The 14,804-nt window shown below is 42.6% G+C and overlaps 2 protein-coding genes across 2 annotated transcripts in view; both read right to left on the minus strand.

Moving 5' to 3' along the window:
- LOC310988112 (protein NLRC3-like) overlaps nucleotides 1-14,804 on the minus strand; it is a gene marked incomplete at its 3' end in the record, with an annotated part of 78,864 nt that overhangs the window by 22,070 nt on the left and 41,990 nt on the right. The gene's annotated exons all lie outside the window — the stretch shown is intronic.
- Nucleotides 1,781-3,410, minus strand: snai1b (snail family zinc finger 1b). The gene is made up of 3 exons (XM_083974883.1): nucleotides 3,323-3,410; nucleotides 2,465-3,019; nucleotides 1,781-2,127 (listed from the first exon to the last, which is right to left on the minus strand). Exons 1-3 carry the CDS (start codon nucleotides 3,402-3,404, stop codon nucleotides 1,946-1,948), a joined length of 819 nt encoding a protein of 272 aa, XP_083831009.1. The 5' UTR covers nucleotides 3,405-3,410; the 3' UTR covers nucleotides 1,781-1,945.

Below are 14,804 nucleotides of genomic sequence, written 5' to 3' on the forward strand. Positions count from 1 at the left end.
GTAGGTGTGCAGCAGCTAAATGACTCTCACCTCTGACTTCAGAACAGCCCAGAGAGGTTCATGCAAACAAATGGAAAAAATCCCCCCTTGATCAAAGTAAAAAATCTTCATTCAGTAGGTGTGTGTTTGCATGTGTGGCTGTGAGTGTTCATGTGTGTCTAGTCTTTCGGGTGCTGTTTACATTGGGCAAGCTAAGTCATGCAATCTGATCCCAAGCTTTTTGAGAGCCTCCTCAAACCTCCTCACCACCCCCCATCCCCAACACACACACACACACACACATGCATCCACCTCTCAACACTGAGGGCTATTGGAGGAAACGCGCTGTTACCTCACTAAGACATGCTGGCGACAGTGTGTGTGGGTCAGAAGGGCAGCGGGGATTGTAGACACATTGCTACCATATGTGCACCCTGGACATTCAACCTCAGCTGGGCTCGTAAACACAAGACTTCCTCCAAAAGTTCCTACAAGGTAACAGAGTTTCACCATCATGGAGCAGATGGTTGCACAGAACCTGTGTCAGTACCAAGGTTATTTCGAAGCAGCCCAGAGCCTCACTGTCTGCGGTATATGTGCTGGTTTAGAGCCTAAAAGTTTCCTGCTTCCATCCCTGGCTGCTCCTACAGCAGGAAGTGGGTCAGTGGGATTCCCACACTCAGCTAATTTCACACTGACTTTTTTTCCCCTCCCCAAAAGAAATTTGCTCAGGAGGAACTTCTCTTCCTCTTTTTTTATATATTTTAATCTTGATTCAATCAACTGCAGTCAGTGTGAGAACCCTTCTCTCTCTCTCTCTCTCCCTCACCTCTATAGCATATGTTCACCATGTGTGCCTGCGTGCGCTGACAGCGTGGCAGGTGTGTGCAGGTGTTCCCCTTATCACTCAGCATCACACAAACCTGTCCCCGCTCTCCCTAACACACACACACACACACACACACACACACACACACACAGCTCTATCTTCCCATTCAGAACCTGTCATGTCTGTCCTGATGAACTCATTTAAAGTCATGACTTAATACAATGCGTGTTGAAATACTAATTAATAAGAGGACAGAGTAAGAGGGTCCACAGCAGTTTTTTTTTTTAAGAAACAAAGCTTTTATTTACATGTGGCAGAAAAATACACAACCTTAAAAAAAGGCACAGAATTCCCATTTGAAGACATGGTCAGCAAAGTAGTTTATAAAAACTGTGGCTCACAATTTCCCCCCCAAAAAATACATGTCTAAATAAATGACAGTATTGGTGAAGGCAATTTTGTGTTTTGTTGTTTTTGGTCAACCTTAAATGGTCCTTTCATGTCCAATGACACAATATGTGTAGAAGGAGTTTTGTGACGTGGGGCAAGGCGAGCGAGGGGTCACCTGTCGTCGAGGTCACAGCTAACACGTCTCTCAGCGCCCTGCCTCCACGGTACACCATACACAGACAGCTGTCTCAACACACACACACACAGACACACACACACTTGCTCATTTCCACACACATGCCATGTATGTATAGTATGGTGAGGAATGACATCCCCACATACACCACAGACGCACACAAACACACCCAAGCAGCTGCAACATGGCCAGAGTCCCGGACCGGCCGGCACCAATGGAGTTTCCTGGGTATTAACTGCATGTCCAGCTGCCCTCAAATCACACTCACATACACACAGATGACAGGACACAGCAAAAAATGTGCCGCAGCCAATATGACCTCAAAACAAAAAATCTGATAAACATAAAGTCTTGAAATATTAAAAAAAGGCACTTAGTGAGTCATTGTATAAAAGCATGAGAACTCCAGATTTCCTGTCATGAAATGAACTGGCATCAATTCCCCAAATGTCCTCTGGGTGTATTGGCTCTAATCATAGGGGTGGGGGTGGAGGATCAGAACCAGCAAGCAGCTTCAACTGGCTTATGAGAGCAGTCCAGGGAATGCGAGTCTATGAGGCAGGGCAGCATCCAGAGGCGTTGTGTTTGTGCAGCAGGGACATGCGACTGAAGGTCCGCGAGCAGGAGCCACACTGGTACTTCTTCACCTCAGAGTGGGTCTGCAGGTGGGCGCGGAGGTTGGAGCGATCAGCAAAAGCCCGATTGCAGTGCTGACAAGCGAAGGGGCGTTCACCTGGTCAGGAGGGGGAAAATAAAAAAACTTGTTAGCTTCAGGGAAACACTTCATTAACAGGCCAAAAGCTCTGTCCTCAGGTCATTGTCTTTCAAATAGCTGCACAGATAAACAACAAAAGAGCAGGAACACTAGCCTAACTTAGTTAATGCAGATTGCTTTTCTCATGCAGAACTACTGTGAGGCTGATTAGATTGTGCCTCGCAAAGCAACAACATTTGCTCACACCTCAGGAGACGTCAATGAATATCAAAAGAGCACAAGGTGCAACCTGTTGTTGCATTTACAAGCCGACAGAGCTCAGGAATCAATGCTGTGAACACTTGCTGGTGCATACCTGTGTGTGTGCGAATGTGTCCTCTGAGCAGCCACGGTCTGGAGAAGGCTTTGCCGCAGGTGGGGCACACACAGGGCAGGGTGTGTGAACGGATGTGCATCTTCAGGGCTCCCAAGCTGGTGTACTCTTTGGGGCAGTGTTTGCAGTGGAAGGCCGGGCGTGCAGACACCTCAGTGGGCAGAGAGGGCGTCTGCTGCAGCGGGGCGCAGTGGGAGAGATTGTGGTGGGCCATCTGATGGTGGGACAGTGCAGAGAGGCTGGTGTAGCTCTTACTGCAGTGGAGACAGTGGTAGATATGCTGGATGATATCCGGACTGGGGGGATCTGAAGTGCGTCCGCCATCCTCCTCTTCTTCGCCGCTGCTGCTGGAGGGTGAGCTGCTGAGGTCCAGGGGACCCAGGGGTGAAGGGGGCAGAGACACTGGTGTGACCGGGGAGAGGGGAGCAGGCAGGGTGTCCATGCCGCTGAAGAATGGGTTGGTGGGATGGCATGTCAGGGCAGAGCTGTTGTCCTGTGTTGGAAGCTCGGCCCGGGGGAAGCTCTCTGGGACAAAAGCTGGCAACACAGAGGAAAGAAAGTCAGGTGGGTTTTCACTTAAATGTGTTGATAATCTAATAAAGCACTAAACTAGTTTTCATTCTTGGTGTCTTGTTACTGCATTCACCACAGGCCTGGCCATGACTTTTCCATTAGCACATTTTCCAGTTCATTGGAAACACCTTTCAGTAAGTTCTACACTCAGGAAGCCACATGCATCATACAAGTCACATGGCTCTGATGTGTGTCTTAAGGTAAATAGAAGAGATCATATCTGTGAACTACAGATGCATCAAACTCAATGACTGAGGACAATCTTACCACTTTGACTCTCCAGCTGGCTCTCCCTGTAGTATGGCTTCTTGCTGGAGAAATACTTCTTCACAAGGAATGACCGAGGCATGTTGACGTCTGGCTACTCCGGTGAATCAATTTGCGGATGGGGGGAATATAAATATATCAATTCCCGCGGCGGAGTGCGCTCAGGTGCAAGGATCCGTTCCTCAGTCAGCTGCAGAATCCAGGAAACGCCTGCAGAGATCGACAAGACCACTACCAAGTCTGCATGTATCTCGCTGGAGGAGTCGCAAAGTTGCCTCCTCATATAGTAACCAGAGGGGAGAAGCAGCGGGGTGGGTGGGCAGATCTCCGCCCAAAGACACACCCCGTGCGTCAGGGCGCCATCGGCCCCCATTCACCGCAGGTGCCCAGTGTGCCAAAAGCATTTCACGGTTCTAATGACCCGCACTTTACCTGCAGGCATGCACTTATTGTCATTAAACGTGAACAGATGACTGTGCAATTCAGTGTAGAATACGGACAAAACGTGTTAAACTCATGAATGCTTCTCATTGTGGAAAATAGAGGCTACACATGAAGCAAGATTTCTTATATTCACTCTGTGTCACAGGCAAACTGAAGCTGCACTGACCTCTGTCGGCTCATGCTGTAAATTAAGTGTGAAAGGTGGCAAATTAAAGTATCTACACAGACGCATCTGGAGTAAAAGTGAAAACGCACAGACAAGTGTGGTGGAATGGCAAGTCCCATGAGAAGCTGATAACATAATCATTCCTAAAAATCAAAGAAAATCTGAGATCATTTACCCATTTATCAGTAAAACTGCAAATTGATTGTCACAATAATCCATTTAACTTCTTATAGAACAAAACACAGTTAGATCACAGTTCATTTACCACGTTTTACAATGATCTGAGAACACTGCGGCACTTTATGGTGGCTCTGCTCTTTTGTGCGCCTTTTGCTCGGGGCTTTTACGCACCCCGGTGAGGAGACATTTTCCAGCAGGTACGGGAGACAGACGCTCTGTTCTTCTGTGCTCTCCTCAATACAAAACACCCACTTCATCCTATAACCTCTTCTCCCTTCGCCTCTCTGCGGGGAATACGTCCCGTCTCGCTCACATAAAAGATGTGCTGTTCTCCAGCTTGCTCGCAGCGAGGAGAAATTAACCGAGCTGACAGGAACAATATGATGATGATGATTTAGACCCAGACCGGGCCACGGCTTAATATCTTGTGCCTTCGGGCGGCATGAAATGCATCCACCCGGCATGATGCCCTGAGAGGAAATTACTTCTACTTAATGTTTTACAACCTCAAAAAATAAAAGACTTTTCTTCAAGTGCCTCAACGAGGAAGCTAAAACATAACTTTGCAAATATGTGCAGACTCTGTAAGGAGGCAAAGATATAAGCAAAGGGAAACAGCTATTAATCTTAACTTTGATCTCCTTTGTCGCATTATTTTTGAACAAGAAAGACCTTCATTGTTTTATTCCATAACTATTCCGCTCTTTTCACAGCGTTTTCGATGTGGTAGATGTAGGCCTATTGAAAGCATCACTATTTTCTTTCCTTTATTATTCACTTGCACTCGCTTGTGTGATTATTTAAAGTCTATGGTGCATGTGTTTGTGACATAATACGGATCTGAAACCTCCTTAATTTTTTTTTAAAACTCCTTTGGGTGCACACAACCTGGGAGCTTGGAAATCAGGTGCCGGCCATCAGAAGGGAATGTGGCAGTCCGCCCTATAACTCCTGTTTTGCTTTGTAAAGACGAGTCAACAGCTCCTCTGTGGCCGGCTGGGTGCTGGTGGAGAGAGCATATGCACCTGTCTTTAGGCGCCATTGTCGCGGCATGCCCAAAAGTTCACACGTCGTTTGAGAGCTTGTTGACGCCGACGCCACGTAGACTGGAGGTCACGAGGGCAAGACAGCAGTAAAACAGGAAGAAAAAAGAGCAAATAACAAAGACACACGTGAAAGTAATCTGGCTCCGCTGCTGAGGACTGACAGTGTCATGGTGTTTGGATCGGCTTCACCCAAGTGGTGTGTGATTTGATAAATGTAGCCTATGATGAATCATATGTGTTTGTGTGTGTGTTCCTCTCCTCACTCACAAAACCAGATATTATGACAAAATAAAGCATCCACTGGACCTTACACACACACACACACACTGACACACATAGGAGTCCGGAACAGCTGATTACACACAGTTGAATTTGCTCTTCTGGGGAGAGCAGTTTGTCTGACTGCAGACAATTTGTGTTACAACAGGGTTAGAGTGACCTCATGACACAAGGAGAAGGTGAAGGAAGACTTAAAACGTTTTCTGCTCAGAACAGATGTTCTTTCTGCTCTGGCCTCAGGGATGAGGCAGCCAGTGTTCCCACAGAGGCTCACATACACTTGTATACACACACTGTCTGCTCAAGCCTCATCAGACTAAATATAATGTGGTAGACACGTCGTCATTCAGTCTAATCTAGGGATGGTTTTACTGTCTGGTGCCAAAAACAGTGCTGCAACCATGGTGGAAAGTAGTCGCATAATTCCCTGCCAAGAAGAATGTGGTGCTCCAACTTTTACGGGGGGGGGGGGGGGTTTTTTTTTTTAATGCAGAATGACAACATGTGGCCCCAAAATTAAAGACATGATGCATTATTAACTTTGCATTTTGTCATAAACAAATCTGAGAAAATGGGCATGTGATTTCTCCTTAAAATTAAAATGTAGTGCCATTGTGCAAAGCATATAAAGACACAAAACAATTTGGGCTTCAGGTTAGATTTCTTTTTTGAAAGCTTAAGAATATCTAGATACATCACAAACACATGTTGTATTCAGAGTTTACAGGGTCATAATTAATGTCTTCAATATAACAGGAAAGGTGATTGCGGTGCACTGCATGTATTTTACTGTCATTTACTTTTATTGTATGATGTTATTCTATGTGATGTTGTTTTCGATGTCTGTTTTCAGGAAAGGGGAGACAATGAAGCTTAACTACACCATGACACATGTTAAATAGAAATCAAAAGTGAGTTAAAGACAACATTAGACTTTTTTTAAAAGCTGTTATTACTGTTTTTTTTCCTCCATCAGCATGGATATGAGTAAAAACCGATGTAGCTATGTGTGATAAGGATAAGGATGTAATATGGCATCACCAGTTTGTCATGGTATTAAATGGAAATGCTTCAAGATTTCATATGTAAATTTTTGCTGGATGTTTCATTACTTGAACATTTTTTTCAAAGAATGTATGGACTGATGGGTGGTGGCTGTATTGTACTTGCAGTGTCCTTTCATCTCCCTGGCTACCACCTATTGTGGCTGAACAAATGCTTTTTTGTTCAAGTGACAAGTACAGAAGTTCAGCTTTAATTCAGACTTCACATTTAAAGACCTGTTGTTGATGTCCTCTGAACGATCATGTGCTTTGTTACCATTCACTACATTTAAACGACAGGTAACGGCCACTCCAGCACATTTACATTTGACCTTTTTGCAGGTTGGTGACCACCAACAACAACAACAACATCAATACAGGTCTATCCAGTCATGTTTTCTTTGTGTGTGTGTGATGATTCAAAGGACACAACAGATTTCCCAAGATGCTTCTTGTTGAATCTGAAAGAAAATTGATGAGTCGGTGATTAGCAGCTCTGTTGTCTCCTCAGGTAAATCAAGTTCTTAAAAAATGTCCACGTTGGTCTGTAGACTACATTATTCATCAAGTTATAGATTATCCCCATTGGATAATCTCTCTCAGCTTTCCAAGATATGAACTTGTCCAATGTGCATAAATAGATTCATACTGCACCACTGCATGTATGTTTGTTTATGTAGACTTGAGTATGTGTGTGTGTGCTTGTGTGTGTGTGTGCGTGTGTGTGTTGCCCTAAAGTTCAGAGGTCCATAAGCTCAGCAGGAGGAAGATAAGATTAACACAGAGGAATGCAGAGTATGGACACACACTCCCACACACACGCTGTGTAGCCTGTACACACTCTCTGGCCAAGTCTCTCCATCAGACACCAGCACTCACATGGTTTGGGGAAGATCAATCAAGAACACTCTGACATAGAGAGGAGCAGCCAACATGTCCAGCAGACTGAAGCATGCTCTCCCTGTTTGGCTCCAACATTAGGTTAGATATTTTTGCAATATTAATGTCCACAAGTCTGTTTGCAGAGAAACAAAAGCAAAATCTGATCAGTGTGAACAGTTTATCCCTTACATCTGCCAGCCATATTGTGCCTAATATGTATGTGCAGTAAATGAGCCTATTAGTTTTACCTAGCAGTGAGTCTAAGGTAAATTAACTGTGTACTGTGCTTATATATACAGAATATTTTACATCCTTTCCTATTACTTATTATTTTTTACAATAAACAGTCCCACCTATGAAATGCTCTAGGTGTGTATGTCAATTCTAAGTCAACTTTATTTGTCAATGCTGCTATATACATGGTTTACATGATATACAGAGAGAGTTTAAATAAAATAAATACACACAATATAAAAATATATATTAATATACACACATTTAAATGTAAAAGTAAAAAAAAAAATAATAATAATAATAATATAATTTGGATTTGGATTTAATTTTAATACAGAGAATGAAACCATGTGGCAAACAACATTCTTGCACACTTTTTACCCAATTCCAAGCTTGTATAGATGTAATTCAACCAGATGTGTGCATTCACGTGTCTCTGCTCTCACCTTATCTGGACAGCAGGCAGACACAGCAGTCCAACCACAGGCCTCCTTTGATGTTCTGTGTGGTACCATAAATGTCATCTAGTCCGTTGTTTACTTTCGGAGGAAAATTAATGCTCTTGAGGGGAGTCAGAAATTTCCCACACTCACAAATGTCCTGCTGACATTTAGAAAAAAAGAAAGAAAATGTTGTTTTGAGTTGCTTTTAGAGCCTTGATAAGATCGCATCAATTTTGTATTTATTTCATTTTACACATTTTTTATTTCTATGTATATGTTTATGTTGTATTCCTATGTGTGTTAAATGTGAAACAAATCTCTGTTACCTTGTTTCTATTAACTTTCATATTCATTTTATTTCATTATTTTTTTCTGATCGTTGTTTTGTTTCTTGTCTTTCTTATGGGATTTCCTAACCCTAACCCTGTGTTAAAGGGTAAAAAGAAATAATACTGATAACCATTATTACAACAGTCTTATTTTATTTGTGGAGCAGCTGTGAAAAAATATGTAGGGGATGTTAGTACAGTCTTTTCAATAAGATGCCCAATGAATGAATGTAGTTTGACAACACAGGGATAACCTGTGCATTAGCTGAAAATTAGTAATACACATTTGGTGTTCTTGTGGTTACTTACAGCAGGGTCAAGAAAAGAACATGTATGCCTTCTATGAAGTGGCGCCACCCACTGTTCACATAGTGAACTGATCCAATAAAGGGCTTGTCTGAAAATAACCACTAGGGGGCAGTCAAAGACCAGAAATACAATATTTAAGAGTATGTGGTCAAATCAAGCTGTTGTCATCCAGTATGAGGTGACATACATATGGGCCTCTTGTGTCTGCTGACTCAGCAACACAACCTCCAGGTTTGTTCACCTTTAATGTGATGATGCATAGTGAACCAGCAGGTCACCGGTTCTTCCTCCTCTTCATTTTAAACATTGGAGGATGCTATGATGTGTAATCAGCACGGACTACATACAGTATATCTAAACATTGTGACCTTTGACTTCTGATCTAAGAAGGCATGAACATGACTTTTTAAATATGATCGATCTGCCACTCCCAGAAAACTGCTGAATTTTATCTTCCCCAAAGAGAAATGTAGGCAGCTGTTCAGCCTACATTCTGCCACAAGACCTGCAGCTAAAGTACAGTTGACTATTAGGGCTTTAAAGAGGAGTGGCTGACGTTTCTCCTTTTTTTCCACCGTCAGGAATGTTACTTTGACATTTGGGAAATGGATATGTGTCATTTATGTAAAGGTGTCTCCTTTAGGTCATAATGTACAGACATGTAGTATGTGGGTTAAGCAGTCACAGGTACCTGAATAGTAAGTACATAGGAGGGTTTGACCCTCAAAGTGGTCTTGTTTCATGTCAGACAGTTCAACCTGCTAAAAGCAGAAGACACTAATATGTGTCAACCTCATTTTTTCCCAGGTTGATGTCTATCTGTGTGCTTGTTGCTTTTAATAACTTTTTACCCAATTCCAAAACAAGTGTTGCCCTTAAGGTTTCTGTCGACCCAGTCATTCCTTTCCCTGACAGCAGGCTGAGGTAGCAAATCTCTGATTTAAACATCTTCACTGCAAAGTGAGTTTCTCTGCCAATCACAGGTAAATGCAAACTGAGTGTGTAGATTAAGTTCATATTTGAGAAAACATCATCTTTAAATAATTCAGTATAAATTCAGATAGGCTACAGTAATGCTCTTTGTTGTTTGAAACATGTAATAAAAAAAGATGTCTATCTTTTCTTACCAGTAAAGTAGGCTACTCAACAGTACAAGTCCATGGTGACAAAAACATCCACATGTATGAAATAAAACAACATGCATCAGATACAATATGTTGTTTTTCCACAAACAAACAAATAAAAAAGTAAAGGCCACAGTCACCAAAGCTAATATAGGATACCTGTAGGTAAAAATATAGATTTTTAATGAAACGTTTTGTAATGTCAAAATCAAATGTTGGGTTATTCAGTACAGTCTACAGACAAAAGAAACTCTCTCTCCTAAAGGGGAAATAACACAACTCACTACATTAATGAAGACAGAAAAAAGCTTTACAAAAGAGTGGAGATGCCGGGGATTGAACCCGGGGCCTCATACATGCAAAGCATGCGCTCTACCACTGAGCTACATCCCCGTGTCAGCGTCATTCTGGCGGAGGCGTATATGAAGCATCGCAGCGTCACGCGAGCAGTGTTGGTAAAAGGACCTGACTGGTGCGCACGGGATATATATATATATAGTATGTTGTGACCATAGTTGTGACTGAGGCCAAGTTATATAACAGCCTCAGCGGTTTTAACCATAGGGTTTTGCGTGCGCGCGCGCGCGTGTGTCTGTGACCTTTTGAATGGGTTAAAAAAATCCCAAAGTGCTGCAGCTCCAGAGACCCTCAGCTGTTTTTAGAGTGAGTTTGTAAACAGAGGAGCTCCACTGACGTCAGGGTGAATGGATGGAAAAGAAAGTGTGGCACTTTTCTTTGATTTAATCCTTTATCTATGCTATCTATTTTTGGCCTGCAGGTTATGTTTTGGTTTTAGTGAGGGGAAACATGTAGTGTCTCCTTTTCCCACACAACAGTAAACGACCTGATGTGTTAAGAGAAGTTTCACCTGTTGTTGAGTATTCCTGAGATAAGCCCAGTCAGAAACAAGTGGCTGACTGGGTTTAAATCCAGTGCTTTCTCATCATCAGAGCAGAGGTACCATAATCCTTTGGAGAATTTAAAATAGCTCCCTCGTTAAGTTTCATAATATCCTCCAGGGGAGCGTGAATGAGGGTCTGTGCCCCCCACCCCCACCACCCCTCCTCTGGAGAGCACAGCCTGTCCTCACTCATGCTGTGTTTATCAGCACACGCTTGCCAAGGACACCACTTCCAGACCCTGTTTGCTTTAGCCTTGTAGGGACAGACCCATGGGATGCACGCATGGCATGAGGGCTTCAGGAGGGCTGTGGAGCAGAGAAGGAAGGAAAGAAGAGAGGTTAAAGGGACTGCAACACCTCACCAGCCCCCCCTGCTGCACCAAGTGCATAGGCCTGCAGAGGTGTCTCTCAGGGGGAGGGAGGGACACTGGTTGATATCAGCTCTGTTTATGCTGTGTGAATTTGGACTGGTGACAGGGAGCCACCATGTTCAGTCTCTGCTGAGTAAGGAATAGTAGACAAGTGTTGCATGTGGTAGGGTTATCTAAGGACTGTAAGTGTGCTGAGGAGGGCAGCATGTACAGACCAGACTGTATGCAATATGAGATGCAAAAAGAAATTCTTCATCCAGGGCCACAGGCCTCCAGACAGTACCAACAGGGAAGGGCAAGGGGAGAAACAAGCTAATAAGCAAGAGCCAATAACAATATCAATCAAGTCCTCATGCATCTACATTTCATAATATACCTGAGTTTGGAGTTTCAATTATTTACTTTCAGTTAATCATTCGATTATGTCTGCCTGAAGGCTTTAAATTAGCAGCAAAGATTGTCTTCATATGCTGAAATCACCAATACCACAATACTCATATTCAATTTCACAGAAAAAGTATATATCAAAACCATATTTAAAACACTGAAATATTACCAGCAGGCTGCAAAAGTAAACGTTAAAAGGATATACAAGTACAAATACCTCAAAATTGTCAAACACAGTACTGTGTTTGTAATTGTAATCTGTTACTTACCACCACTGCTCTCTCTCACAGACATCCACACACTTGTGCATAAACACATTAGGACCAAATACCAAAGGGCTGGAGCATTAAAGGATCACTTTCTGGCAACACCAGTTGGAAACAACTATTTCAACAGATGTTTTCCGTATTCCCCTGTGAGAGATTTACATAAATCTTGATATTTTGCATGTTCTCCTTTGTCTCTGCCTTTTACATAATATCAAACCGTGGATTTTGCAGATTTTGATCCCTTCACTTGCGTTTCAATTGAATGGTTTGATATTTTGTGAAATGCAGAATGCCAAAAAATGTTCAATGTCACTACTCTAGACTAAATGTGATCATTTGCGGTTTTCCTCTTGCTGTAATTAGAATAACCTTGAGCTATATAATGTTCACTTCGCTGATTGCACTTACTTATGCAACATTTGCAGTACAAGGTTAATGGGGTGTTTTAACAGAGTGGCATTAGTATGTTTCCTCAAGTAAACCATCTAAGTACTTCTTCCACAGCTGTTGGATTATACCAGACTTTTCTTTCTCACTGTTTCCTTTAAGCTTCAAAGATAATGCACAGATTCTAGGGTGATAATGATCTTATAAACTGAACTAGCTTGCCCCCAAAATAAGTGTAATAACTCTCAAAATTTAAAAAATTGGCTTTAAATGGTCAGGCCACTTTTACAATCTTTTACAATATGTGTGACTTGGGCAGCCCCACTGTGTCATATGCAGGTCATTTAAACAGTTTGCTGGCACTGTAAGCTTCTGGTAACTAGGGAAGCAAGGCTGGCTCAGTATCTTGTGGGGCGACTGTCTTATCATCCGCCAGCAGCCAGCCATGCAGGGGGCAGAGAGGCCTGAGAGGAGAGGGAGCAGAGAGGCACCAAAAGTGAAAGCTGCATAGGTAGGTGGAGTCAAAAAACATAACAAGGTGGTCAGGGAGTTCATCTCTTATGTCAGAACTATGTATATTTTTGACATAGTTTTGAAATTCATTGGAATGATATGTGTTTGGGTTTTTTTTTTTTTTTTTTTTAGTTTCTCTCTAAATGTAGCATACATGTCTGATGATGAAATACAGAAACTCAAGTAGTATGTAAACAATGTAAACAATGAGTGTTACAGTAATGTTGTCTCTTACATCACCCACACCACGATATGCCATCAGGACCTGTTTTGTCCCCAGGCTGTCGGATGGCTTCTCACGGACAAGTCAATACACACAACATGCTGGACTTCTGAGTCAACCTGCCTGTCGCCACGCCCCGGTCCTTAACCGCAAAACAAAATAGCTATGTTTACAACGCAAGGCTTGATTGGCTGGAAGCCCCCTGCCTTCATGCACATGCCAGAGTTGGCTGTGACAGCCTCGGCAAGGGCAGGCATGCTGCTAAACAAGAGCTTCATGTCACATTCATGAACGTGAGCACACGCAGGGGGAGAAACTGCTGTGACCTTTCACCCATTTCTCCAACCAGCTTGGGGAACTGTGGGAATCCTGTGAAGTCAGGCAACTTCAGAGAGAGATCTGGCATGGAGAGAGGAAAAGAAGAAAAGACAACAACAACAACAAAAAAACATAACCTCTTCTCTTTGTTTGTTTGTGAGGGGTACATTCAAGCCCAATTATTTTGTGTCTGAGATCAAATCCATTACAGGATGTCTGGGGGTTGTAATTATTGTGCACGATTAGTTGCTGACATGGAAATACATGATACATAGACATGATATAACAAGTCCTGCCAGGCCTGTGCCTTCTTCTGATTAGTTTGAGAGCACAAACATTAACACAAGCGCAGATGCACAAACTGTTCTTGCTAAATGTTTGTGTTCACTGTGTTACCAGGGTTTGGATATCATCATCGCTGCAGGGTGAATGTGTGTGTGTGTGTGTCTTTGTGTGTGTGTATCTGTGTGTGTGTATCTGTGTGAGCTGCCTAGCACCTGGTAACTGTATAGGCCGAAACCTTATCGTCCTGCCTTTAGAAAGCTCACACCGGTTCGTGCTGTCATCGAGTCTCTTGCTGGCGTGGTTATGACAGGACAAAGTCTGGCATGGAAAAGTAGATTGAGAAAATGTTTTTGAGACACAACCCTATTAGGAGTGGTTCATTTGTTTTCAAGACACCCAGTTACACAGCCAGGCCCGATTACTCACTTACACATTCACATATAATAACTGACTGTGATGCATAATCCTTAGCAAAACATTTCAGCTGCACAAAGTAAGGTGTACATGAAGAGCCTGGATCCCAATGAGCTGTAGCTACTTAAGGGTAAAATTCCAAGAGGTGAGACGTAGATTGACTGGACTTTAGATAGACTTTACTGTGAACACTTTTACATCTCTGTAACTAAAGTATTTTTTTTGTATTTAGTTCTTACTGTAGATGGATTATGAGCTCACCCATTGTGTTACATAAAATTCATTACAATCATTTTCTGGCAACAATCATAAACAAGCACACTAGATAAAGATTTATTTCCATTAAATAAACTAAACTAGTCCCCAATTTAACACAGTCCCTATCGTAAAATGGGATAAGAGTTACATCATCATAGTAGGGGAGACCGGGGATGGTTGTAACACTTTTTGTCTCAGCTCCCATAACTTGCGTAGAGTTCATGGTAGGGCTCTCAAATTTTGACACAGAGTACCCTCATTTGTCCTCTACAAATAGCAATGCCCTAAACTTCTCAAAGTATATCACAGAATTCACTATTTGATGTCAAATGCAAGGAGTGCCACTGTTACAACCTACCCCACTACCGGGGTAGGTTGTAACACAACCTGGGGTTAATTGTAACAGAGAGATTAAAAACTAAAAACTGAGACCAAACCAAAAAAAACATACATCTATGTAAGTTTATTGTGCATGTTCCAACACTAAAGCATCTTCCTATGGTTCAGTATGAACAAAAAGAATTCATCACTGACGGCTAAATGAAGAACAGTGACGGTGGTGTGGATCCTAACATTAGGAACATATTCTGATAATACCAGTGAATGCTGAACATGTATGAATGGAAACCTTCAACAGGAGGTCAGAAGCAGATCATACAATTCCAGGGAAGATGGTG

The sequence above is a fragment of the Trachurus trachurus genome, assembly GCF_905171665.1.
Source record: "Trachurus trachurus genome assembly, chromosome: 7".
Classification (NCBI taxonomy): Eukaryota; Metazoa; Chordata; class Actinopteri; order Carangiformes; family Carangidae; genus Trachurus; species Trachurus trachurus.